The sequence below is a fragment of the Colletotrichum acutatum genome (genome assembly GCF_030867785.1).
Source record: "Colletotrichum acutatum strain CBS 112980 chromosome Unknown BDZ83scaffold_45, whole genome shotgun sequence".
NCBI lineage: Eukaryota > Fungi > Ascomycota > Sordariomycetes > Glomerellales > Glomerellaceae > Colletotrichum > Colletotrichum acutatum.
The window spans coordinates 126,067-149,091 of NW_026849039.1; the positions used below are offsets into that span (position 1 = coordinate 126,067).

General features: G+C 53.4%; 7 protein-coding genes across 7 annotated transcripts; 4 read left to right on the forward strand and 3 right to left on the reverse strand.

Moving 5' to 3' along the window:
• Positions 1 to 870: 870 nt before the first annotated feature.
• BDZ83DRAFT_752045 (uncharacterized protein) lies at positions 871 to 1,233 on the reverse strand (the record flags this gene model as incomplete). Its single annotated transcript, XM_060514140.1, has 1 exon — positions 871 to 1,233. The coding sequence occupies one exon, from the start codon at positions 1,231 to 1,233 to the stop codon at positions 871 to 873; it is 363 nt and encodes a 120-aa protein (XP_060365103.1).
• Positions 1,234 to 2,340: 1,107 nt separating this feature from the next.
• BDZ83DRAFT_316849 (DnaJ domain-containing protein) lies at positions 2,341 to 4,175 on the forward strand. Its single transcript, XM_060502343.1, has 3 exons — positions 2,341 to 2,352; positions 2,444 to 3,606; positions 3,685 to 4,175. Exons 2-3 carry the CDS (start codon positions 2,545 to 2,547, stop codon positions 3,973 to 3,975), a joined length of 1,353 nt encoding a protein of 450 aa, XP_060365104.1. The 5' UTR covers positions 2,341 to 2,352; positions 2,444 to 2,544; the 3' UTR covers positions 3,976 to 4,175.
• A 2,133-nt stretch (positions 4,176 to 6,308) lies between these two features.
• On the forward strand, positions 6,309 to 7,770 carry BDZ83DRAFT_577264 (uncharacterized protein; the record flags this gene model as incomplete). Its single annotated transcript, XM_060505004.1, has 2 exons — positions 6,309 to 7,109; positions 7,177 to 7,770. The coding sequence occupies 2 exons, from the start codon at positions 6,309 to 6,311 to the stop codon at positions 7,768 to 7,770; spliced, it is 1,395 nt and encodes a 464-aa protein (XP_060365105.1).
• A 1,037-nt stretch (positions 7,771 to 8,807) lies between these two features.
• BDZ83DRAFT_651638 (uncharacterized protein) lies at positions 8,808 to 9,692 on the reverse strand (the record flags this gene model as incomplete). The annotated part of the gene is made up of 1 exon (XM_060510466.1): positions 8,808 to 9,692. The coding sequence occupies one exon, from the start codon at positions 9,690 to 9,692 to the stop codon at positions 8,808 to 8,810; it is 885 nt and encodes a 294-aa protein (XP_060365106.1).
• Positions 9,693 to 12,212: 2,520 nt separating this feature from the next.
• Positions 12,213 to 13,708, forward strand: BDZ83DRAFT_317148 (proteasome A-type and B-type). Its single transcript, XM_060502344.1, has 3 exons — positions 12,213 to 12,391; positions 12,535 to 12,759; positions 12,910 to 13,708. Exons 1-3 carry the CDS (start codon positions 12,389 to 12,391, stop codon positions 13,561 to 13,563), a joined length of 882 nt encoding a protein of 293 aa, XP_060365107.1. The 5' UTR covers positions 12,213 to 12,388; the 3' UTR covers positions 13,564 to 13,708.
• Positions 13,709 to 15,707: 1,999 nt separating this feature from the next.
• BDZ83DRAFT_719472 (pyruvate carboxylase) lies at positions 15,708 to 19,963 on the reverse strand (the record flags this gene model as incomplete). The annotated part of the gene is made up of 10 exons (XM_060512177.1): positions 15,708 to 15,815; positions 15,874 to 17,174; positions 17,233 to 18,982; positions 19,050 to 19,111; positions 19,170 to 19,289; positions 19,351 to 19,382; positions 19,437 to 19,474; positions 19,547 to 19,550; positions 19,694 to 19,718; positions 19,834 to 19,963. The coding sequence occupies 10 exons, from the start codon at positions 19,961 to 19,963 to the stop codon at positions 15,708 to 15,710; spliced, it is 3,570 nt and encodes a 1,189-aa protein (XP_060365108.1).
• Positions 19,964 to 20,894: 931 nt separating this feature from the next.
• BDZ83DRAFT_730662 (uncharacterized protein) lies at positions 20,895 to 22,889 on the forward strand (the record flags this gene model as incomplete). The annotated part of the gene is made up of 3 exons (XM_060512852.1): positions 20,895 to 20,943; positions 21,204 to 21,388; positions 22,458 to 22,889. The coding sequence occupies 3 exons, from the start codon at positions 20,895 to 20,897 to the stop codon at positions 22,572 to 22,574; spliced, it is 351 nt and encodes a 116-aa protein (XP_060365109.1). The 3' UTR covers positions 22,575 to 22,889.
• Between the last annotated feature and the right edge of the window lie 136 nt (positions 22,890 to 23,025).

Below are 23,025 nucleotides of genomic sequence, written 5' to 3' on the forward strand. Positions count from 1 at the left end.
GCCACATGGATTCGCAGGAAAGACGCTGCCAGATTAAGCCCTTGCATTTTTCCATTGCACTCCTTGAGCCCATTGTCCTCAATTACTGCGACAGAGTGTCGAAGAACACCCCTCCGACGACTTCATGTCGTTCGCTCTTTGCTTTATTTAGAACTTCAGGAAACGTCTCGAGTTCCCAAAATACGACGAAGAGGATCCGGGAGGTCGTGGTGTCCAAGTGCTGCGGATGAAGAGGTATGGAAGGCCAGGCCCCGAGTCACCAACCACTGGTGTACAAAGTGAGATGGGTCGTCATAAGTACGCAGGTGCCTTTCGGGTACGAAGTGGAGCACCGGCCGGTCCTCTCTGAGTTGCGCGACGTCCCACCAAATATGCTTGGGTTCGTCTCCTAGCTTGAACTCCTTCGTGCTGACCTAACTAATCTCTGCAGAATTTCCAGTGACGAGATATCGGAAAACCCCAGCTGATTCTCGCCATGCACCGTATAGTTCCATTACGGGGAGTGCCGGCATGTGCTTCGCGACTCTGCTGGCTTGAGAAAGAAGAGTGTTGATGAGCTCGGGCTTCTTGCGGGAGGAAATATCCTGAGATGTCGTCGTCGGAACACGCAGACGCTGCCATAGCAGAGGCGATATAGGTATGCGTATTCTTCTCGTGCAGGCGGCAAAGAAGTGTGTGGCATAAACGATGTTGCAGATGACAAGCTCCTCTAAATCGAGACTGCGAACGAACAGAGCTCCGATCAAGCCTCTCGGGACTGATAGGCGCCAATCGTAGAGCATGTGTAGATCGCCGTGCTCGAAGATGTGGATTTTCGATAACGGTGGTTCCTCTGGATGAGACCAGATTGCCGGCTGAATCGACATCCTTCTAGGCTTCGATAATACAGAAGAGGACGTAGATGGCGATGGCGAAGCATCCGCGGTCCGCTGCGATCTCTTCATGAGACTGAGGTCTCAAACGATTCTTGATGCAATGGTCCGGTAACTCGATTTTGAACCAGATGTGCTCAACGTAACTTTGTCGCCAGTACTTTTTATGGAATGTCTTGGATAGAGCGGTCAGCGAGTGTTCGTCCGAACCGACTTGGAGAGTCCGAAAGTTTCTTGGCTCGATGGCGTTTTGCCAGTCCCTGCAAATGCCTGTGAATCTTCCAGGAACGTATTCGAGAATCTTGTCTCTGATCTCCTGGAGTAGGTCGCTCCATTGGGCCTCGCTTTTCGATGTATTCATGTCGTTTGGTAGGACTTTTTTGGTTAGGATACTTGGGCGCACTTGTTGCCATGATGCAGGATGAGATCAGACATGCAGAATGGGGAGAATCAAGTATGTTGAGCTTCAAGTCAAATTTTCTGGGCCAAGTTACCGCCGAATGCTCATGGAATTTGAGGAAGGCCATAACCCAGCTCAAAAAGGGCCAGTGAATAAAGAAGAAAGAGAGAAAAGAAGAGGAAGGTTAGGTATCCACTTGGAATCTCAACTCCTTCCTCCCGTCCTTAACCTCACCTCACCTTATCTTACCTTAAAGTACCTCGCCCTGCCTCCATCCTTTCCTGCTTTCCAATCCCGTTGCTAACAAGCTACTAGGGATCTCTAAGTCACCGAAGACCGCACAATTATTAGGGAAAGTGCACTTTCTCATCAACATCTCCTTTGAAAACTGTACCTTGCCCCGTTCTCGGTACGAAATACAACCCAAGGTTTTTGTGCTTCCTTGACCTCATCGTTCATTTGCTGACCTTGTACCACAGCTCGTATATCAAGCAGTCGTGCAGAATATTTATCAACGATGCCCCAAGAGCACTTTATGATCGGCTGGTCAACCATCGTGAAGGTGCACTGAAGATGGACACAAGTCGTCAAACAACACTTCAACAATCTGGGAAGCTTACCTCAGCTGCGCAGCATCCGCCTTACATAAGACATCAAACCCACACAATTAAGGGAGCGAGATCTGGATCAGTCTATGCCCAACGAGGATTGGTGCGATTCGTGAAGGCGACAGAATCCCTGCCCGCAGAGGTCGGAACCTTCTCCTTTCAGTCGGGGCCCTCTTTGCAGATGCAACAGGAGGGCGGGATCCCCTGACACCTGCGACCCTTTTGCCTTTGCTTTGCTGCTGCTTCCCACCCCGGCCGAAGCAGAGGTCAGAAAAAAAAAAAGATACCTTGTCCACGGGAAATTCCACCTCATCCAGAATCTCCCCCAGAGAGACCACATTTCCCATTCGTAATCTTGTGGGAGAAAAATTTCCTTTTCTCTTCTGCAGAGACTCGACAGATTCCTACCGGACGGGATACTGTCAATTCGAGACGACGAGTCAGGAGGATACTAGGGAAGGAAAAAAAAGAGGTACGTGGTTGTTGTTGCTTAGCTGGCAGCTCGCTCCATGCCATCAGTTGTTCCCCACGTCGAGACGAAGCTAACAACACCTGGCATCTAGCCACAGCTGCGCTTTCTCGATTCCGATACTCCTTTACCTTTCGGCCATTGCGCGCCGCCTTCCCGTTCCATCAGAATTCAACTGGACTCGGCAACGACAAGATGAAGTTCAGCAGCATTCTGTCCGTTGGCCTTTTGGTCGTCTCGCCCCTGGCTGCGGCCTGGAGCAAGGAGGGTAAGAGCATCGCCATCCTGTCTTGTCTCCGTTGCGCAGCATTTGCTAACGTGGGAAAAACAATAGATCGTGAGATTTTCCGTATCCGCGATGAGATCAAGGCCCACGAGGCCAACCCCGAGCAGACCTTCTACGACCTCCTCGGCGTCAAGAACAGCGCTTCCATCGACGAGATCACCAAGGCTTACCGCAAGATCTCCCGTACTCTCCACCCTGATAAAGTCCGCCAGCAGCTCATCGCCGAGCGCACCAAGGCCAAGAAGAAGGAGAAGAAGACCCCCGGCGTCAATGTTTCCAAGGCTCCTACTCAGAAGGAGATCAAGGCCGCTGTCAAGATTGCCTCCGAGCGCCAGGCTCGCCTCGGTCTCGTGCGTAACATCATCAGCGGTCCCGATCGCGACCGCTACGACCATTTCCTGAAGAATGGCTTCCCGGCCTGGAAGGGGACCAATTACTATTACAATCGGTACCGCCCTGGTCTGGGCACTGTGCTCTTCGGTGTCTTCCTTGTGGCTGGAGGTGCCTTCCACTACATCGCTCTGTACATGTCGTGGAAGCGTCAGAAGGACTTTGTTGAGCGCTACATCAAGTTCGCGCGCAATGCTGCTTGGGGAGACAACCTGAGCATTCCTGGCATCGACGACTCCCCCGCCCCTGCTCCTGCTGCGCCCGCCGCCGACGATGAGGAGGGCCCCCAGCTGCCCAGAAACCGCAAGGAGAGACGTATGCAGGAACAGATGGCTCGTAGAGAGGCCGCCAAGGAGCGCGGAGGCCGATCCCGCAAGCCCGCTCCCGCCGCTCGCAGCACCAGCGGCAGCGGTACCGCCACCCCCCGCGAGACGGTTGCGCAGACCGGCCAGACCGGCCCCACCGGCTCCAAGAAGCGCGTTGTCGCCGAGAATGGCAAGATTCTTGTGGTTGATTCCCTCGGAGACGTCTACCTTGAGGAGCAGGATGAGGATGGTAACACCGAGCAGTACCTCCTTGATGTAAGTGCCCAGAATGCAAGCTAAAGCTTGTCAACCTACCGCGACACGAGGTCTGCGAACGATGCTAACTCAAAGCAGCCCAACGAACTGCCTCAACCCACCATCCGTGACACCGCGCTCGTCCGCCTCCCCATCTGGGCCTACAACCGCACTGTCGGCCGCGCCCTCGGCAAGAACAATGCTGAGCTGGAGATCGACACCGAGGACCTGGACTCTGATGACGGCGAGATTCAACACACCCCCAGCTCCGATTCTGCCGCTGATGACTTTGAGCTCTTGGAGAAATCGACCGATTCTTTGGGCAAGGCCAAGGCTTCCGGTGCGCAGACTGGAGGCAAGACCAACAAGCGCAAGAACAAGAAGCGTTAAGTCATTGATTCAAAAAAATGGTTGGTGAATAGAGCTTCACGACGGGCCTCTCTGAACCCTCTGACGGGTTCTGCGACCTTGGTTGGTCTTGAAGATCAGACAAGCGACCCAGAGGTGCATGATGTGCCATGAAGCTGCAGTCAGTCTCGTCGTTTACGTAGATTATCCATCAATGCAAATTCTCGTGCGAAGTGAGGTACTATAGGAGGGCCACAATGTTGAAGGTGTCAGTGTGCTGCTTCGTGTCTAGTGCATTGTGCATCGGGGGATGAGGTTCGTTGAGAGAGTGTGTGTGTACTTCACAACAGGCCGTGACAGATACATCATACGGGCACACTTGTTTCCATTCCATTTCTTCACACCATCGTCCTCGAGCACCGGAGTAAAGGCCCAATGCGGTTAATGTTTCCCGTCAAACATGTCGCGACCCTGCGCAAGTGCGTGAGGCCGTTTCCTGCCCTCTGCACCTCGTAACTCTGTTTCGTCCCTTCCTATGGCATCATGGCTGCATGATGATTTGTTGGCACAAAAGATCAAGTGTCGCTCGGTGGTTCGTCCGCTTAACGTAGCGGCGATAGGCTTTTGTAATACTCAACTTACACCACCACCACCACCACCACCACCACCACCACCACCACCACCACCACCATCATCATCAACCATCGATGATGCTTCTTTGGCATCCATCACAGACACTCAGTCAGTCAGTCACAGGCACGGCAACAGTCTTGACACGACTTTGTTCAGGATCCAAGTCCATCAGTCCACCTCTCCTATTTTTTGAGTCTATATTCGTACCTCCCAATCGAATGTTTCCATCCACCACAACCACCACAATCCAGCCTCTCAACTGTCGGCCTGAAACATAGGAGATCCTATGCCAAAAACAGACCACTTGTGCCTGGCTTATACCCAAAAGAAACTAAACCCGCAAGCCAAGCGCCCACCCCGCTCTTCTATGATCTACGGCGACGACCAGGGCTCGAGCGTCGCCGCACAGCAACCACGCAACCCAACGCTCGAGCCGCATGGTCGCCCGTTTCCGAGCCGGTTCCAGCTTCGCGGCCCCATGGACCTGTTGATTCCTTGCCCTCACCTCTTCTACCACGCTTTAGTGTCTGTTCGCCAGAGACGCCATTTGAACCGCTAGATAGAAACCCTATCTCAATCAAGACGCTGCTTGCGTTCTTTCTGCGCTTCTGACTGGCGAACATGTCGTTGACTTCAAGGCCGTTCCCTGTCGACCTCTAGGATAGATCCCAAGGTTGCCTCCCACCCCTCAGAGGCTCAGAGCTACGGAGCAGTCTAGGAACCTTCGCCAGCTTCGTCCCACCATTTGATCTCGTCTTCTCACACATGGATTACTCCCCAACACATGAGCCGCTTTCCCAAGACCCTCGAGGGCGTCGGAGATTGTATTCGGACCTCGTTGGACGAGCGTTTAGTGACGATGGTCCCGCCCGCTAACCGTCGTCTAGACTCGTGTGTTCAGGTCGCCCGGCTCTCCACACCCGGGACACTAAGCTATTCTTAAGACTGGCTCGTACATCGAGATATGAAGCTACCCCTAAACCCATCTGCCACTTGGGTTGAGACGTTCTTGATATGTATATCGAGTAGCCCCTCCCTTGACCCTGACGGGTCCATCTTTCTTCCCGTCGTCTGCTCTCTGTCTCCCCCGGTCCTATCCCGTCGACTCGGATCACACTCTGCACATCCCATTATACCAAAGCTGTGAACGACGATCCAATGTCACCCTCGTCATGACGCTCATGTGAAGGAGAAAACGAAAGAACACCGCCAATCAAGGGAATACTCGTGGATGCTTCGATCCCATCATGGAGGATCGCAGCGGGCAAGTGCTGGCCGTGGCGGTCCTCTTTTTCATATTATGTTGGATCGCCGTCGGCCTGCGCATATACTGCCGCGGATGGATTACACGCTCGCTCGGCACAGATGACAAGATGATGATCGCCCTTATGGTACTTTCCCACCTCCACGAGAGACTGTACAATAAGTAAGAAGCACATATTCACTGACTCTCTTGGCAGCTCATCTTCACCATCTACCTCATCACTCAGATTCAAGGAGTTCGATACGGAACAGGCCGACATAGAACCGATCTTACCCCGGAACATAATCGGGACGCTCTCATGGTATGCCCTACTCGGAAGACCTTTTGAGTGCAGATTCACGACTAACACCCTCTCTAGTACTGGTACATCTGCGAACTACTCTACATCATATCAACCTGTCTTCTCAAAATTTCCGTCGGCTACTTTCTCATCCGCGTGTCTATACGCCGCAGCCACATCTGGATTCTCCGCATTCTCATGATCGGCACTGTATTGTTCGGCTCGACGTACTTCTTCATGGTCATGTTCCAGTGCCGGCCGATTCAAACATTTTGGGAGGAATCGCCACGAACAGATGGAAAGTGCTTCAACAATCGTGTGGTTATCATCATGACTTTTACCGCCTCGATTATCAACTGCCTCGCCGACTGGGCGTTTGGTATTCTCCCCTTATTCATTGTCTGGTCGCTATCCCTCCCTAAGCGCACCCGGCTCCTCGCGTTCGGCATTCTCTCATTTGCCGCCATCGGGTCTGCCGCGACCGTGGCAAGATCCGTGTATATACCGACCCTCCTCGACGGCGACGACTTCCTATGGGCGACTACTGATGTAGCTCTGTGGAGCACCGTCGAGCCCGGCATCGGCATCACTGCCGCGTCGCTTGCCACCCTTCGCCCTCTGTGGCAACTCGTATGGTACCGCGCGGGCATGCGGTCTCAGGCGCCTCGCGCGATAGCATGGCGAGAACGGTTCAAGGGCCAGCCGAGCTATGTTCGCAGCGACGGCTCAGACCCTCGTCACCCGCGACACCCCGTGCCAGATGACGCACCTCTTGAAGAGATCGAGGCTGATATCCGGGCCGAGTTTGAGGCGGAGGTGCCTCGCATCGCTCGCTCCCAAGACGGCTACAGCTCATCGGCACCGACGAGGCGGAGCGGCTTGAGTAAGGACTTCAACCTCGCATATGAGAGAGAGAGGCAAGACGATGATGCGGAGTCTCTCGTGGTCCCCCGCGACGACGGCGATGGTGGGCAATGGCTCTGTCCATCACCCCGCGAAGTAAGGCATTCTTTTTCTAATATTATTCTATCATCAGACCGAGCCTAGACTAACGATTGCGCAACAGGGAGACAACTCGTTTGAGCTCGAAGACGGCCTTCACTTGACACCAAAAGTCAGATCGCCGGCGCCGACTGTGAACTGGTGTTCACCACGCATGTCCGCCATATCCATGGGCTTCGGCTCCTTCAACCGAGATAACCGCGACTCGACCCATTCAGCCCTCACCCTGGGCGTCAACAACTACGACGGCGCAAACCCCATGAGCAACCGAGCGAGCAGGCTAAGCAGGCTGAGCAACGTCAGCCACCTTCACGATAACAACAACATCAGCAACAGCAACCGCGCGAGCAGACTAAGCACCCTCAACAGCCCAGGCAACCACTACCGAAACAGCAGGATGACCGTGGAAACGTACACGAACACGACGAACCCCCGCCATAGCAGCAGGTTCGATAACCGGTACAGCCGGACGACGCGAGCCAGCAGCCACTACGCCCGCGGCTCGCAGTTCCTGGCGCCGCCTTCGCCGGGAGACTTCCCCATGCCTAGCCCTCCGCCGAGCGCGTGGCAGATCAACGTCCCCGGAGGCATGGACTCGGCACAGTGGCTTTCGTCTAGGATGGCGGAGCATCCGGGTCATCCTGGCAAGAAGCGGTAGCGGACTTGCCTACTTACTCTACGACCTTCTCATCACCATTTAGACAAAAAGACTTAACATTACCTAATTATCGACGAAGACGAACAAATATATACCCGGCGTACAGGATACCACCACTACTTGAAATTTCGGAAACAGGGGGGGGGGACGAACGAGAGCATTGAAGTCGTGTAGACGGAGGAATAGCAGGCTTCGTTGCCACGAAGAGAAACAAGTCTTATCTACGGAAGGCAAACTACTTTGACGAAGGAGCAAAAAAAGGACAATATGCAAACAAGCCAGAAAATAGCACGGCACATGATGTATGATATATAGACCTGACATACCACCTAAGGTATCTCAATAATTTGACTTGAACTGCTTCAAAGAATCTGGAATAATCGTGTGAGGATGTCGACACTATTGTGCCTAGTTACACTTACTCAAGATCAGTGCATGATGGAGGTTTTCTCGGAACCTCGAGCAGATCAGATTCCTTTACCAGGCTATGTATTATATGACGAGAGTGTAGACTCGATTAGGGGGGATGATATGAGAGATTGAACACATCAGTTTGAGGACTTGACAAGGAAACTCGTCCTATGCCCTACGTTTTACTTTGGGGTCCCTTCTTTCTCATCTAGAGGGATGGAGATGTCTCTATACTTTCCCCGTCTGTTACGGCCCATAAATATGCCGGAAGACCGCAGAATATCGACATCGGAATGGTAGCGAGCGATTCTCCTCTCACCAAGTCACAACCGTCAGCCCGGCTTGAATTTGAATGTAATGTTTTATTGTTTTGGTAGTCCTGTTCGTTCCTCATGCCTGCCTATTGGTATACGGCCAATTGCTTATTCATAACCTTCTTGACAAAAAAGAAAATAAAAAAACAAAAGAAAACTGGGGAAGAGACACGTCCGCCGATGAGGGACAATCCAATAATTGCCCTCCTGATTATCCGACGTTGTCTTCTCATGCAGTGTAGGTATCAAGACAAGTGTCTGCTGCTATGCTGAAAAAGTGGTGATGTGCCATGGCTCTCTTTCCTCGCCACATTACATGTCCATGGCCTCGATGTTACCGCTTCCATAGTGCTGGAACGCACCGTACTGGTTCTCCATCTGCATCTGCATCTGGAGGCTCTGCTCCCGGGCCCAGTCATCGCCGAAGCCCTTGTAGACGGGGTCGGTGGCGGGCTTATAGCCGCTGGTGCCGACTGCAGAGCCGTAGTGGGAATAGTTGCTGGGGGGAGAGGCCTGTGCCAGCTCCTGCTCGCGCTCGTACTCACGACGCATAAGCTCCTCGTAGCCAGACATCATATACGGCTCGACTTGCGAGGTGATGGAGCTTGCCAGCCAGCGGCTGTCGTCTGACTGAACTTGGGTACCGTCAAGACTCATTACGGCGTTCTGCTGCTCCTGCTCCTGTTGCTGCTTCTCTGCTTCCATGCGCTCATATCGGAGTCTCGCCAGCTGCTCCTCTTGCTCGAGTGTTGTGCTTGTCCATGCTAGCGACGGGTTCTCTGTGCTCGAGGTAGGGGGTGCGGCGCGCCAGATTTCAAGAAGTCGCAGCTGGTGGGGCTCCTCGGAACAACGGAAAAGTTGAATCTGAGAAGGAGAGAGAACTGAAGGGTCGACGCCGTGTTGACTGAGGACGGCCTCGGGAGTCAACTGCTCGGTCTGGGGAGGCTCGGAGGAGGGGCGCTGAATGGGGGCTTCTTGAGCTTGCTGACGGACAACATGGGCGGAGTGGGTGTAGTGCTGCGTGATGGAGTAGATGATGGGCGCCGGTGTTGGGGCGGGACTGGCGAGGGTGGGTTCCGGGGACTGCTTGACTTCCTCCTCTACCTTGGGCTGAACTTCAGGGTTGAAGGTCAGGTTGCGGGAGAAAAGAGTTGCGAGATCATCTTGGACCTGCATGGTGGGGGTGAAGGAAACCATCGTGCTGCATAGAATGTTAGTAGTGGTTCATTGTTGTCGGCTCATTTTCCGTGTTACTCCCGGCGCCGCCGTGGAGGGGCCATCTCCGAACAAAGCCCGGCGGGGCTCCGGACGTGGATGATGATGAAGGGGCCGATGGCAACGAGAGTCTGTGTGAGGAGGGGGGAAAACCTACCTTTTTGTTTGATTGTAATCTGGTGATGATTGAAAAGCCCGAAAAGGCCCTTCGTCGTAAAGCTGCTTGCTGTAGAAGTAAATCTTGTCGGGGGTAGGAGCAAAGAAGACAGAAGTGTGCTGTCTTCTTGATGCTTTGTTTCTTGGCTTGGTAATCGGTTTCGGGGGTTCGGACAGTGAGTGGTAGCAGAAGAGAAGTGTTTCTTTATATTGGCTACTCTATGTAGGTACTCTCGAGTGTTTCTTCTTCTTCTTGGGGGGTCTTTGTTGAGAGCAGAAATAAGAGCACAAGAAACTCGAGAAAAGAGAAAAGGCGAGAGCGAAGAGTCACAGGAAGACGGCGGTCGAGTTGTTTCGTGAATCGGGTTCGGTACGGTGATTCCTTGGGCAGGAAGACAGCAGTAGTGGCGCCGGGGTTGGAGACTGGGTGGATGTGAAGTGGTGCGGCAAGGTCAGCGGATGCAGTGGGAGCGGGTTAGTGGTGGGGTGAGGGTTCTTCGTTGTCGCTGTCTTGGAATCTCGCAGGGGCGACGGCAGCGACACTTGGTTGGGTGTAGCAAATCGATAGTCGATGAAGTTCTTGTCAGGTACTGCGGATAGCCAGTCGTGATGATATCTTGCAAAGAGAAAAGAGTCAAGAAAGTCGAGGGTGAAAAGTGAAGATTGGAATTTTATATGGCAGAAGGAGCCACGGCCGTTCTCTGGGCGGGTAGAGGGGACCTGGAAGGAGGGGGGATAGAAGTGGAGGGCGGCAGGCACGAGGGGGGAGGGGGCAGCCTGGCAGGGGGAAATTGCCTTAGCTAGGAAGGAGGGGTCAATTGTAGCGGTAGCGGGCAGGGTCATGACGCAGCAAGCCCAACGATGCGTTGATGGGGAGGGTAATGTGACCTGACGCTTCAGTCTCTCAGCGCACTTTCTCACTGAAGCCGGGCCATCTCTTAAGTCTCTTTTCTTCGTCCCATCCCATGGGATCCCGTCTCCGGCGCATCGTCTGCATCCACACATCACCACTTTCATCACCAACCAACATTCGCACCAACCAACGCTAGCCGACCCGACCCAAATACCTACCATGCTCCCTTGATCAGGCAGGAATGAATGGCTACCTGAAATGCCTGTGCTTCTCAAGAGCATGGGCTACGCGATCTCCATGTTGAGTGTTGTGAGGATGGCCGATGATCAGTCAAGTTGTACGTGAATTCGATACCTAGGTACGGACGGGTACTCCTCCAGTGACATTTGATCCTTGGTGCAAGGTAAGATAACGGTGGGCGAAAGACACTTTGGCTAACCCGTAGGCATGGCCATGCACACATGCCCTGGCAGACAGTCCGGCAGCAAGCGTCCAATTTGAAACATATTCTCTCCAAGATCCGCACTCCTCACCCAATGGTTCCGTGACACGATCAGTCCACACAGCTTCTGGAAGACTACGGAGGTATCAAATCAGTCTCCCGTGACACACTCGAGCCCACCCGCCATCCTATGCGCACTATGTAATACCTTTCCCACCACTTGGTATTACTTCCAGTCTTCGGCAGGATGTTGTGACGACGATCCTCAAACTCAGTGCAAACACTCGATAACTTACCTTTGCTATTTCCCTACACTGCCTGGCGCGTTTGTTGCATGCCAGAAAGCCCTCAACACTTTCCCGTCTATGCTCGAAAGTCTCTAACAGAGTCTCGGGATCCCAGTCCAGTCTTCACCGCTCCTCGAAACCCCGTCCCAACACTCGTTTCGCCGGATCCATCCGGGCCTGGACTCCCCTAAGTCACCGTACTATCGGTACAAGACATTATGGGAGTCATGCCAAACGCTTCCACGGTTTTGATCGTATCTAACAGTTCCCTCAAGCAAGACGACTGGATACAGGTCTTATACACAGAGAAAACGTAGAAATCAAGGAGCTCTCCAAAGCCATTTGATCTCGAACCACACATGCCCAGCTGGTGCAACAAATCGTTGTTCCTCCATGTGATTTCGCAATGCCTCTCTTCTCCCGATAACCTCTCTACAGACTACAGCACCTGGCAGCTGCACACCACTGCAGGGTCAAGTGCGGGATGGTGGGGTTATTTTAATTCCCCTGTCAGCTTTGGTGTTCACGATGACGGGAAACCGGTCGTCCCACCAGCCACACTTCATCGACTCCAGCCACATCTTTAAAGTGGCTGGTGCCTCCCTTCCTTCCTTCCTTCCTTCCCGGCCTGGGTGGATCCACCTTCCCCCAGCTTCCCTTCTCAACCTGAGGCATCCTTGCGTCTAGCCTCGCCCGTCAACCTCGCGCAGCAACACGCAGCTCAGGTTGCCTGAAGCTCTGATCTCAAGGCTCCAGATTCCCCAATTCCAAACCACGTCCCGCCATCGTCATCCACCACACGAGCTTTCTCCCACGACCAGACAGCGTGCCTACGACCTCCACTCCATCACGACTCCTTTCGAAGCCCAACGAACTCTCCAGTCCTCAAGACTACACATCCGAAGCTTTCCCCGAATACCCCAAGCTCTCCTAATTCACAATGGTAAGCTTTCCCTTGCTAGATTTCCGGGGAATCACCATATCCAGCGACCGGGGTTTGGCATGAGCTACCAGAAGCAACCAACCCAAATTTGACTCTATCTCTGTGGTACACCACTAACATCATGCCTCTCTCGCCTTGTTTAGACGTCGATAGGCACAGGTTATGACCTGAGCAACTCCATCTTCTCTCCTGACGGCCGCAACTTTCAAGTCGAGTACGCCGTCAAAGCCGTCGAGAACGGCGGCACATCCATCGGTATCCGGTGCAAGGGTGGTGTCGTCCTCGCTGTCGAAAAGATCATTGCCTCCAAGTTATGGAAGCCCAATGCCAACAAGCGTATTGCTACCATTGACAGACATCTCGGTGTTGTAAGTCATCCGTTCCCCTCCCACAATCAGTTTACCCCTCCCTCCACTGCCTTGGTATGCATCGTAGCTTCCGACAATAGCTTTACCAAACCTCACGACCTACCTATCCCCATACCTCTTGCTCTATTGGCCGGACTGACAAATCAAAAGGTCTACTCAGGCATGATCCCCGACGGCCGCCACTTCGTCGACCGCGCCCGCGAAGAAGCCCGCGGCTGGCGCGACACCTTCAAGACCCCCATCTCCACCGCCGACCTCGCAGCCCGCATGGGCGGCTACCTCCAAGCCTACACCCTCTACTCCTCCGTCCGTCCCTTCGGCATTACCGCGATTGTCGGTGGTTTCGACCCCTCTACCGAGACCCCTGTCGACGGCGAAGTCGGCTCCGGCCCCAAGGTCGGTGCTGGCGGCAAGGACACCACCAAGAAGCACGGTGGTCCCTTCCTCTACATGATCGAGCCCTCCGGTCTCTACTGGGGCTACTATGGTGCTGCTACCGGCAAGGGCCGTCAAGCCGCCAAGGCAGAGCTCGAGAAGCTCGACCTCGCTGACGGCGAACTGACGTTGGAGGACGCCGTTAAGGAGGCTGCCCGCATCATCTACGTCGCCCACGATGATAACAAGGACAAGGAGTTTGAGCTCGAGATGAGCTGGATCAGTGATATTGACGGCCCCACCAAGGGCCGCCACGAGGAGGTGCCCAAGGAGCTGCGCGAGGAGGCGGAGCGGTTTGCCAAGAAGTCACTCGAGGGCGATGACGATGATGACGAGGACAAGAAGGAGGACGACAAGATGGAGGAGTAGGATACCGACAGCGAGGCGTGACTGGGTCCTGGCAGCAAGACGATGAGTAGAGCGGTGGCCTTACGACAGAATGAGACGAATTCAAGAAAAAAAAAAAGAAATCTGTCAAACACAACACAGGGGAAGCTGTCGCCGTTTGGGGGATGGCGTTCCAGAGGACCTTTGTGTACTTGTAAAAACACCATGATGAGGGCTATGGCGGCTGGATCATAGACTAATGAGACCTGGTTTGGGCAAGACTTATGATTGCAAGGACTTGCGTGAAGCGTGATCGTTGCTGGCGAGTCCTATGACGAATTGGGTGCTTGGGTCAAGCGATCAGCTTTGCTTCCAACGGCCTACACCGACAGCACCTCCGTCACATGTGTTCGATTCCTGGTGCTTTGCAACCAAAGAGACGAGAAATTCTAGACCAGGACGCGTCACTCAAAATCAAACTATGCGCAGAGGCACAGAAAGGTACTCCATCTCTATTTTGGCTGCAAAGGGAATATGGGCGGTTTCGGTGCGTTTTCGCTTCTCCTATTTCAGGGCATCTGAGGTCTACAGGAGGAGAGGAGGAAGTCGTCCAGGAGAGAAGGGGCGGGCATGCAATATAGAGGTCTCGAAGCGATGCAAAGCAGCCGAGAGAGATTTTCTAATACCAAGCAGTTTTCCCTTTGCCTTTTCCTTTGCCCTTGGCAGTATGGCTTGCACACGTTGCGGCTGCCATCTCTAGCGGAGGACTTGGCGGAGGAGGAGTGGCTGGCCTCAAGGCGAGAATGTGGTGTCTGTTGATATTGTTTGGTGAATGTTGCGGATGGTACATGTGCCTAACCAGCTCGAGGCGAGTTGTTCACCCTTGTTCCCGGTCTTGGATCCTTATTCCTCGTCTGCGTTGTATTCTGATGGGAACATGCAGACGCGGTGGGCTGGAATGGGAGACCCGTATGCGCCTGATCTTGGGGTGATGAGATTCGCTGCCCCTGGTTATGAGATGGAGACGACGCTTTGTGTTTTATCCCTGATGCTAGAAAAAAAGTCTACTGAAAAAGACCTGAAGTTACCTATCTCGAAAAATGGTCTCAAGCTATATTCATTTGGCCCTTATCATTACGATCCTAGGAATTAACTAGGATAAAGGAGGGAGGGAGGAAGGCATATCATACCTATATATTTGCTTAAGTTAATTTTAAAAAATAACCTAGGTGCTCCCCTCCTATAGAGAAATAAGAAGCTACTTCGGTAAGATAACTTATCAAGGGCTTCTATTATTAACGAGAAAAGTTATCAATATACAGCTCGCTAATATATAAACGATACTAGTAATAGAGGCGAGACAAGTAGTTATAACGTTATTAGGAGACTGTCTATCTTATCGACCTTGATTCGAATACTAGAATTACACTTATCATTGATACAAAACGACACTATCGGTCTATCGCTCGTATAGATTTCAACCGTCTAGCCCTTGCAGACACGGAGATCAACTTGGACGACGAGCAATTAGAGGAAACTAAGGATCAAAAGGAACTACTCGAGCGAACGTTTATAAATACTAGAACAACTTACAACGCGGTCCCCGCTTACCTGAGGCAACCTTACCAAGTACAAAGGATTGGCAGATGCATATTAATTAAGATTGTTAACTTATTCTCGTCGAACTCTCATCTCACAGTTGCTACACATTACTACTTTAATATATTAAAAGGGAAAGGGACTACATCGTTCGCTTATTCGGCCGTCCTTATAAATAGCATTGTCTAAAATATTAAACTTTAGGTAATAGCTTCTATATACTAGAATCCGCATTATCTATTAAAGAGTCTTCAAATAGTACAGTAAAGGGCATGCATCCATGGTGTGTTCCGTTTAGGATAATGTCAGGGAGACGAGGGGCCGCGATGCTGCCACAGACGACGAAAGCACTAGGCATAGAGACGACTCTATACAGAGAGACGACACTAGGCACAGAGGCGACACTGGTTTTATAATGTACTTCAATTCAAACTATCAATATAAACCGTTCATCGCGCCCCAGACATTTTTGTCATGTCGAATTCCATGCCTGTTTGGTTTTCTCGCTAAATATTTGGAATCATAAATAAAGACCTCAAAGAAAGTTGCCGCTCTGCCGTAACCCAGCCAGGTTCCCCCTATCCCATTTAAGCCTTGACAATTCTGCACACCAGGTCGGAGCCGTCGACTGAGTCGCCCTCCTTGACTTGGAGGGTTGACACCTTGCCGTTGTGCGGGGCGGAAATGACCATTTCCTAAGTTGTATGTTAGTAAACAGGGTAAGATGGTACCTATATGTAGAGTAAAACTTACCATCTTCATGGCGCTGAGAACAGCAATGGGGTCACCCTTCTTGACATCAGATCCCTCCTTGACACGGAGCTCAACGAGCACACCGGCCATAGGAGCACCGACTTGGCTAGAGTCGGAGGCATCGGCCTTGGGACGGCTGACGTTCTCAACTGAGGCCTTGTTGTCGTCGACAGTAACCTGTCTGACCTCGCCGTTCATCTCGTAGAACACCTCGCGCTGGCCAGTGTTCTCACTGAGAGGACCAATGGCCAAGAGCTTGAGGATAAGAACCTTGCCCTTCTCAAGCTCTACGTGGAACTCCTCGCCAATCTCGGGACGAGACAGGAAGTACTTTGTCGGCAGGACGGAGAGATCGCCGTACTTCTGGATGAACTTCTTGTAGTCCTCAAAGACCTTGGGGTACATGACGTACGCGGCAATGTCGCACTCCGTGATGGGGCCACCAAACTTCTTGTGGAGATCGCGCTTGACCTTGGCGAAGTCGACAGGCTCGAGGAACAGACCGGGGCGCTTGTCCAGCTTTCTGCGGCCGCGGAGGGCGTCGGAACGCAGAGGTTCGGGGAATCCTCCGTACGGCTGACCCATGAGACCCTCGAGGAACTCGAGGACAGAGCCGGGGAAGTCAAGCTCGCTGGCGCGAGCCTTGACGTCCTCAGCGGACAGCTTGTTGGAGACCATGAACTGGGCAAGGTCACCGACAACCTTGGAGGTAGGAGTGACCTTGACAATATCGCCAAGGAGGTCGTTGGCGTGCTCGTAGGCCTTCTTGGTCTCGGCCCACTGGGTACCGAGACCAAGCTGGGAAGCCTGGAACATCATGTTGGTGAGCTGACCACCGGGGATCTCGTGCTCGTACACCTCGGGGTCGGGACCGCTGAGGTGGGCCTCGAAGGGAGAGTAGAGAAGACGCAGCTGGGACCAGTAGAAGTCCAAAGCACGGACGTGAGCCGGGTTCAGGCCAGTGTCGTGCTCACTGCCCTCGAGAGAGGCAATGATGGCGTTGATACTCGGCTGAGAGGTCATGCCGGACAAGCTGTCGGTGGCAGCATCGACAGCGTCAGCACCAGCCTTGGCGCAGGCAACCATGGACGCGACACCAGTACCGGCGGAGTCATGGGTGTGGACGTGGATGGGGAGGTCGGGGTACTTGGCACGGATGGCACCGACCAGCTTGGTGGCAGCGTACGGCTTCAAGACACCAGCCATATCCTTGAGACCAAGAACGTGGATGTCGAGAGCCACGAGCTTGTCGACAAGGTCGAGGTAGTACTCGAGGTTGTACTTCTTCTTGGGGTTCAACACTATGATATTTGTTAGCAAAAGGGACATAACTCATGACGACAGTTAAAGAAAGGGAACACTTGCAGTCGCCACTGATACACACGGTACCCTCAACAACACCACCGGCCTTGTGGACGGCCTTGATACCGACCTCGAGCTGGTCGATGTCGTTCAGGGCGTCGAAGACACGGAAGATATCGACACCGTTCTTCTTAGCATGCTCGACAAAGTGGTCGATGGCGTTATCGGGAAGCGATGAGTACGCAACACCGTTGGCACCACGGAGAAGCATCTGGAAGGGAATGTTGGGAACTGCCTTTCTCATGCGGCGAAGACGGTCCCAGGGGTCCTCGTAGAGGAAGCGGTAGGCAACATCAAAGGTGGCACCACCCCAGCATTCCAGAGAGTACAGGTTGCTCAGACCGTGGCTAGTCTCCTTGGCAATGTTGAGCAAGTCGACGGTACGGACACGGGTGGCCAGCAGAGACTGATGGGCATCACGCCATGTGGTGTCCATGAGCAGCGTTCCCTTGTACTCGCGGACAGCCTTGGCGAAGGCCTTGGGGCCCTGCTCGGTGATGATCTGTCTCCAGCCCTTTGTGCAGGTCGTGGAGACGTCGATCTTGGAGCCATCCTCATTGAGGAGCTCGGGAAGGATGATGTCGCCCTTGAACTTGGGCTCGCCAATCTGGCCCTTGATGCTGCTTCCGTTGACGGCGACGTCACCGAGGTAGGCAAGAAGCTTCTGAGCACGGTTCTGGCTGCCAATGAGGTCGAACAGCTGAGGAGTGTCGTCGATGAAGGTGGTCCAGCAGTTGCCGTCAATGAATGTAGGGTGGGTAAGGAGGGAGGCGAGGAAAGGAATGTTGGTCTTGACGCCGCGAATACGGAATTCGACAAGAGCACGGAGGACCTTTCTCCTAGCAATTTCGTAGGTGGAACCGTGGCAAGTGCACTTGACCAACATGGAATCGTAGTAGGGGGTAATGACGGCACCGGCGAAACCGTTACCACCGTCGAGACGGACACCATTACCACCGGCAGACCGGTAGACTTCAATCTTTCCGGTGTCAGGCTGGAAACCCTTGGCAGGGTCCTCGGTGGTGATTCTGCACTGAATGGCGAAACCTCTGGTGGAGATGCGGTCCTGGGTCAGACCAAGCTGCTGCAAGGTGGCACCGGCAGCGATCTGGATCTGGGCTGCCACGATATCGATACCCGTGATCTCTTCCGTAATGGTGTGCTCGACCTGGATACGGGGGTTGATCTCGATGAAGTAGTATCTGTTCTGCTGGTCGACCAAGAACTCGGCGGTACCGGCGTTGCGGTAGTTGACCGACTTGGCCAGCTTGACGGCGTCGTTGAGAATGGCATCGCGGACGTCGGAGGGAAGGTCCTTGGCGGGGGCGATCTCGACGACCTTCTGGTGACGACGCTGGACGGAGCAGTCACGCTCGTACAGGTGGACAATGTTGCCGTGGTTGTCACCGAGAAGCTGGACCTCAATGTGCTTGGGCTTGTCCAAGAATCTCTCGACAAAGACTGTGCCGTTGCCGAAGGCAGACTTGGCCTCGGAGGTGGCTCTCTCGAAGTTCTCCTTCAGGGTCTCCTGGTCGCGGACGACACGCATACCACGACCACCACCGCCGTAGGCAGCCTTGATGATGATGGGGAAACCATATTGATCGGTGAAGCTCTTGACCTCCTCAAAGGTGGCGACGGCGCCTTCGGTACCGGGAACGACGGGGACACCGGCAGCGATAGCGAGGGTTCGGGCAGAGACCTTGTCACCGAGCGAGTCAATGACATCGGCAGAGGGACCAACAAACTAAGAGGGCACACCGAGTCAGTAGTGTTATCAGATTTTAGGGGGAGTTTTTAGTGGGATGTCTCACGATCAGACCGGCCTTCTCGACGTTGCGAGCGAACTCGGCGTTTTCTGAGAGGAAACCATAACCTTTTGGCGGTGTGTTAGTGTCTTGACCTCAAGATCTAGAGAAGATGCGTCTCCTTACCAGGATGGATCATTTGCGCGCCGTGCTCGACGGCAATCTTGATAATCTCGTCTCCAGCGAGATAAGCACCGACCGGGGTGTACTGGCCACGCTTGCCAATGACGTATGCCTCATCGGCCTCTGTGGAACACGGATTAGGAGGGTGTTTGGGGAAATGTCCAGAGGTAAGATGCGGACTTACTCTGTCTGTGCATGGAGAGACGGTCCTCATAACTGTCAGGGAGTTAGTATGTAGAGCTCGGGGGTTGCCCAGGTGGTGCGCTGTACCTGAAGACTGCGATGGTGTGCAGCGAAAGCTCGTGGGCCTGTAGAGAGTCAGCGCTGGGTCTTCTAGCGCCAGGACGGCCGTGTTAGTTGGAAGAAGTTGGGTAACGTACTGTTCTGAAGATCTAGACACATTCCAACGTGAGCATCACTGTTTCTGAAGCACTACCTGAACTGGAACAAGAACCAACATACACGAATGGCTAGAAGGTGGTGGTGGTTAGCTTGCGTGAGTCAGGAGCCGGGCTGGAAGGAAGCACTTACGAATTTCACCACGGTTGGCCACTGTAGAGGGGTAAAAGACAACGGGTCAGCACAGTTCTTGGATCCAGATCTAACAGCGGGAGAAGCCATGGAGAGGAGAACCCAATGGCCTCTTCTCGAGAAAGCTGCGACTCACCCAAGATCTTCTTCAGGTGCATGATGCTCGAGTTGGCCCGGATGTGGTGGATGGTCTGGGGGTCCTTCTGGACCTCCTCAACGTCGCCGTCCTCGAAGACATCGTTGAAGGTGACCTGTGTTTGAGCCATACTGGGCGGTTATGTGTGTGTGAAGGGAGAGGACAGGAAGAAGGAGGAGAAGACCGAACGGATTCAGAAGCTACGACGGCCCGTATTTGAATGGACCGAGGAGCAGGGGAAGCTGTTGAGGTCTCAGTTGCGAGACAATTGCGTCGGGGTGTCGGTTGGCGGGGTGGTTTGGTCTGCGTAACTTTGGTTTGGGTTGGTGGGGTTATCTCCCAGGTCTCCCAAGCTTTAAGCCGGTCTAGGTCTGGGTCCAGGGCCGGTTCGGACGTGCCGCTGGGTTTGGACTTCTGCCGCCTGGCTTTTTTTTCTCCTCAGGTGCAGATCAGGCGCAGCAGGATGCGGCGGCGCGGGTACAAGGCCAGGGGGGACTGAATGAGCCGAAGACCGAAGTTTGAAGCGCGCAACTGTGGTTGTTGCTTGTGCTGCTGTGACTGCTGGTTTGTGGTTTGCGGTGGTGTGTGGGCTGCGGAAGTTGAGCCGAGGGGGTATCGATTCGACACGAGAGGTGAAGATTAAGAGCCGAGGGGTAGCTCTGGCGGGGGAGCTGCTGCTTGTCTTCTCTACCGGGGAGAGAGAGAGAGAGTAGGGAGGAGCTTCAATGACAGGCGAGCACAGCTCTACTCTATTAACACCCGTCCGACCGAGAGGGACAGAAAGTGGGTGTCGGTGGTGGGGGGGTATGACGGTGGTGGATGCGAGTAGGTACGGATAGTTGTTGAGTGGTATCTTTTGGAGGAGCACAAACAACGAAGCAAAGCAGCTGACAGCAACTAGGTATTGTAGAGAGCCAGCAAAAGAGGTGGAAGCACGGAGGACGAGAAGAGGAAGAGAGGAAGGACGGGATGAACTGGAAGCTTGAGGGACGACAGGATTTATTGTATTTTGGAAGCTGGGAGCTTGTAGCCGTGTCAGGGCTCGCTCGATACATGTATCAATGGATGGGCTGGCTCCCCCCGTCTTCACAACTCTGTTGTGCTTCGGCTGTAAGTAGATACTTCGTGTAGACTGAGGTGTAGCAGTAGTCACAGTCTCATGGTAAGGTAGACAGGCCCTGGCAAACATTCTTTCGTCCAGAGTGCCTAACGGGCCATGATCTGTGATTAGTAGGTACACCCCAGCTTAGACTGAATAATGACAGACAGAGAACAGAGATAGACCAGACCAGGCCAGGCCAGATCCATCCGCCCATGTCCACCGTCCACCCTCAGTCACAGTTCAGACCAAGCCAATCTTGGTGTTACAGATGGCCGGAGTGACTTGCTCAACGGCAGGCAACCCGCGACGACGATGCGTAACTGGAGGCTGGAGGCTGGAGGCTGGCGGCTGGAGCTGGGATTGAGTGACAAGACAAGAGACGGAGAGCGAGGGACTTATCCACCCCTCGGTGTCATGAAGGAGGGGACCTTGTCTCCAGCTGCTAGCGCCAAAGTAAAGCATTTCTCGAGGGTCGTATGTACCAGTGTACATCCATGACTGCAATTCACAACCAGAGATGCAAGGAGGACGCGTTGCAGACGCCGCCGGGACGGTGAAGATTTGGCTCAGACGGAGCAGAGGATGGTGGTGGGATGGATGGATGGATGGAGGGGAAGAAGAGGGGGAGGGGTGAGACCGCGGAACATGTACAAAGGTACCGAGGTACAAGGTACATCCATACCTGAATACCTACCTTACCTTACCTACCTTAGGTGATGGAAGGTAGTTTCCCCCCCTTCCCTTCCTGCCCCCTCGTCCACTGACACTCCTCGATGGTAGCTGCCCTGTCTAGGACAGGAGCTTAGGCCACTCTGCGATGTAAGCTGCACTACTCAAACAGCCGCTTTGTCGCGGCAAGAAGGACAAGAAAAAAAAAAAGAAGGAGCGTCCAGAGTCCAGAGAGAGAAGAAAGAGACCGAAAAAAGTCACCCCCGAATTCTATTAGGTACACAATATGCCAATCAACCCCCAAGACGATGACTCGACCGAAAAAATGACATGCCATAACAAGCAATGGAATGTATCCCCGGGATTCGGCTTCTCGACATTCATCTCCCACGTCCCACCTGACTGACGACAACGGCGGCATGGCATGGCTGATCCTCGCACTTGGGATGTCTGCAGTCCACCGCCTCGCCTTGCTGCCGTCCTTGGCATTAGGTTGCGACGGATGCAGAGCAATGTCACCACGGTTCCATTTTCAAATGTCTTCAACTTGATAACTCCATCTTCACAAGAGGAAAGTTGATGGAAAGGCCCGAAAACCTGCCAAGGATCAAGGTGCGACAAATACCCGTATCCAGTATCCATAATGCGTAGGAAACGTCCATGGGAGTCTGGGAGACCAACCTGAGATGCTGATACCTCTTGGCTCTGCAATGCCCCCGCGAGAGAAACGCCGTGAAAGTCTGAAGAGAATGACGGCTGCCCTGAGAATAGTAGCAAGACCCCCCAATCCCCGCCCATCCCTGACCGAGATCTGTTTCCACCGGCTCCAGCCTCCGTCCCCGATTATTACTAGGTAGGTCGTCTCCAGCCCGCCGGCGCCTTGACCGCAGCTCCTGAGACGATTGGTGAGGATAGCCAAGAGATCTACCATCAACAGAAACGACCCCCAAAGAAACACTGTTATCTTTAGAATACGGGACAGCCTCATAGTGGACATGGCAGAACCAGAGAAACCCCACGAGAGGCGTCTATCGAGACTCTCAAACACCAGGCCTGGACCTGAAGAATGCAGCCAGCCGTAACAGAAAATAAATCAATATTCTAAAAGTAAAGAAAGATTGGCGGGGTCGCAAAACACCGCTAGACCAGAAGGAATTGACCAACCAGAGCCTGCCGATACAAACAGCTTTCCTCCGGTTGACTAACGGTTTCTCGAGGTGACAACTCCAGGACGGGATTAGTGACATTACCAGCATGACAAGTGCATAAGGTACTGACTGTCTATGGGCAACATGGGAAACAGCAAAACAGGCAATGCCCAACGATACAAGTTAAAAATAAAAAAAAAAGGCAATTGCTCGTTACGAGAGCTAAAGAAGCAAGACGGGTTGGCACCGGCAGTATCCAGCGCAAACAAATGC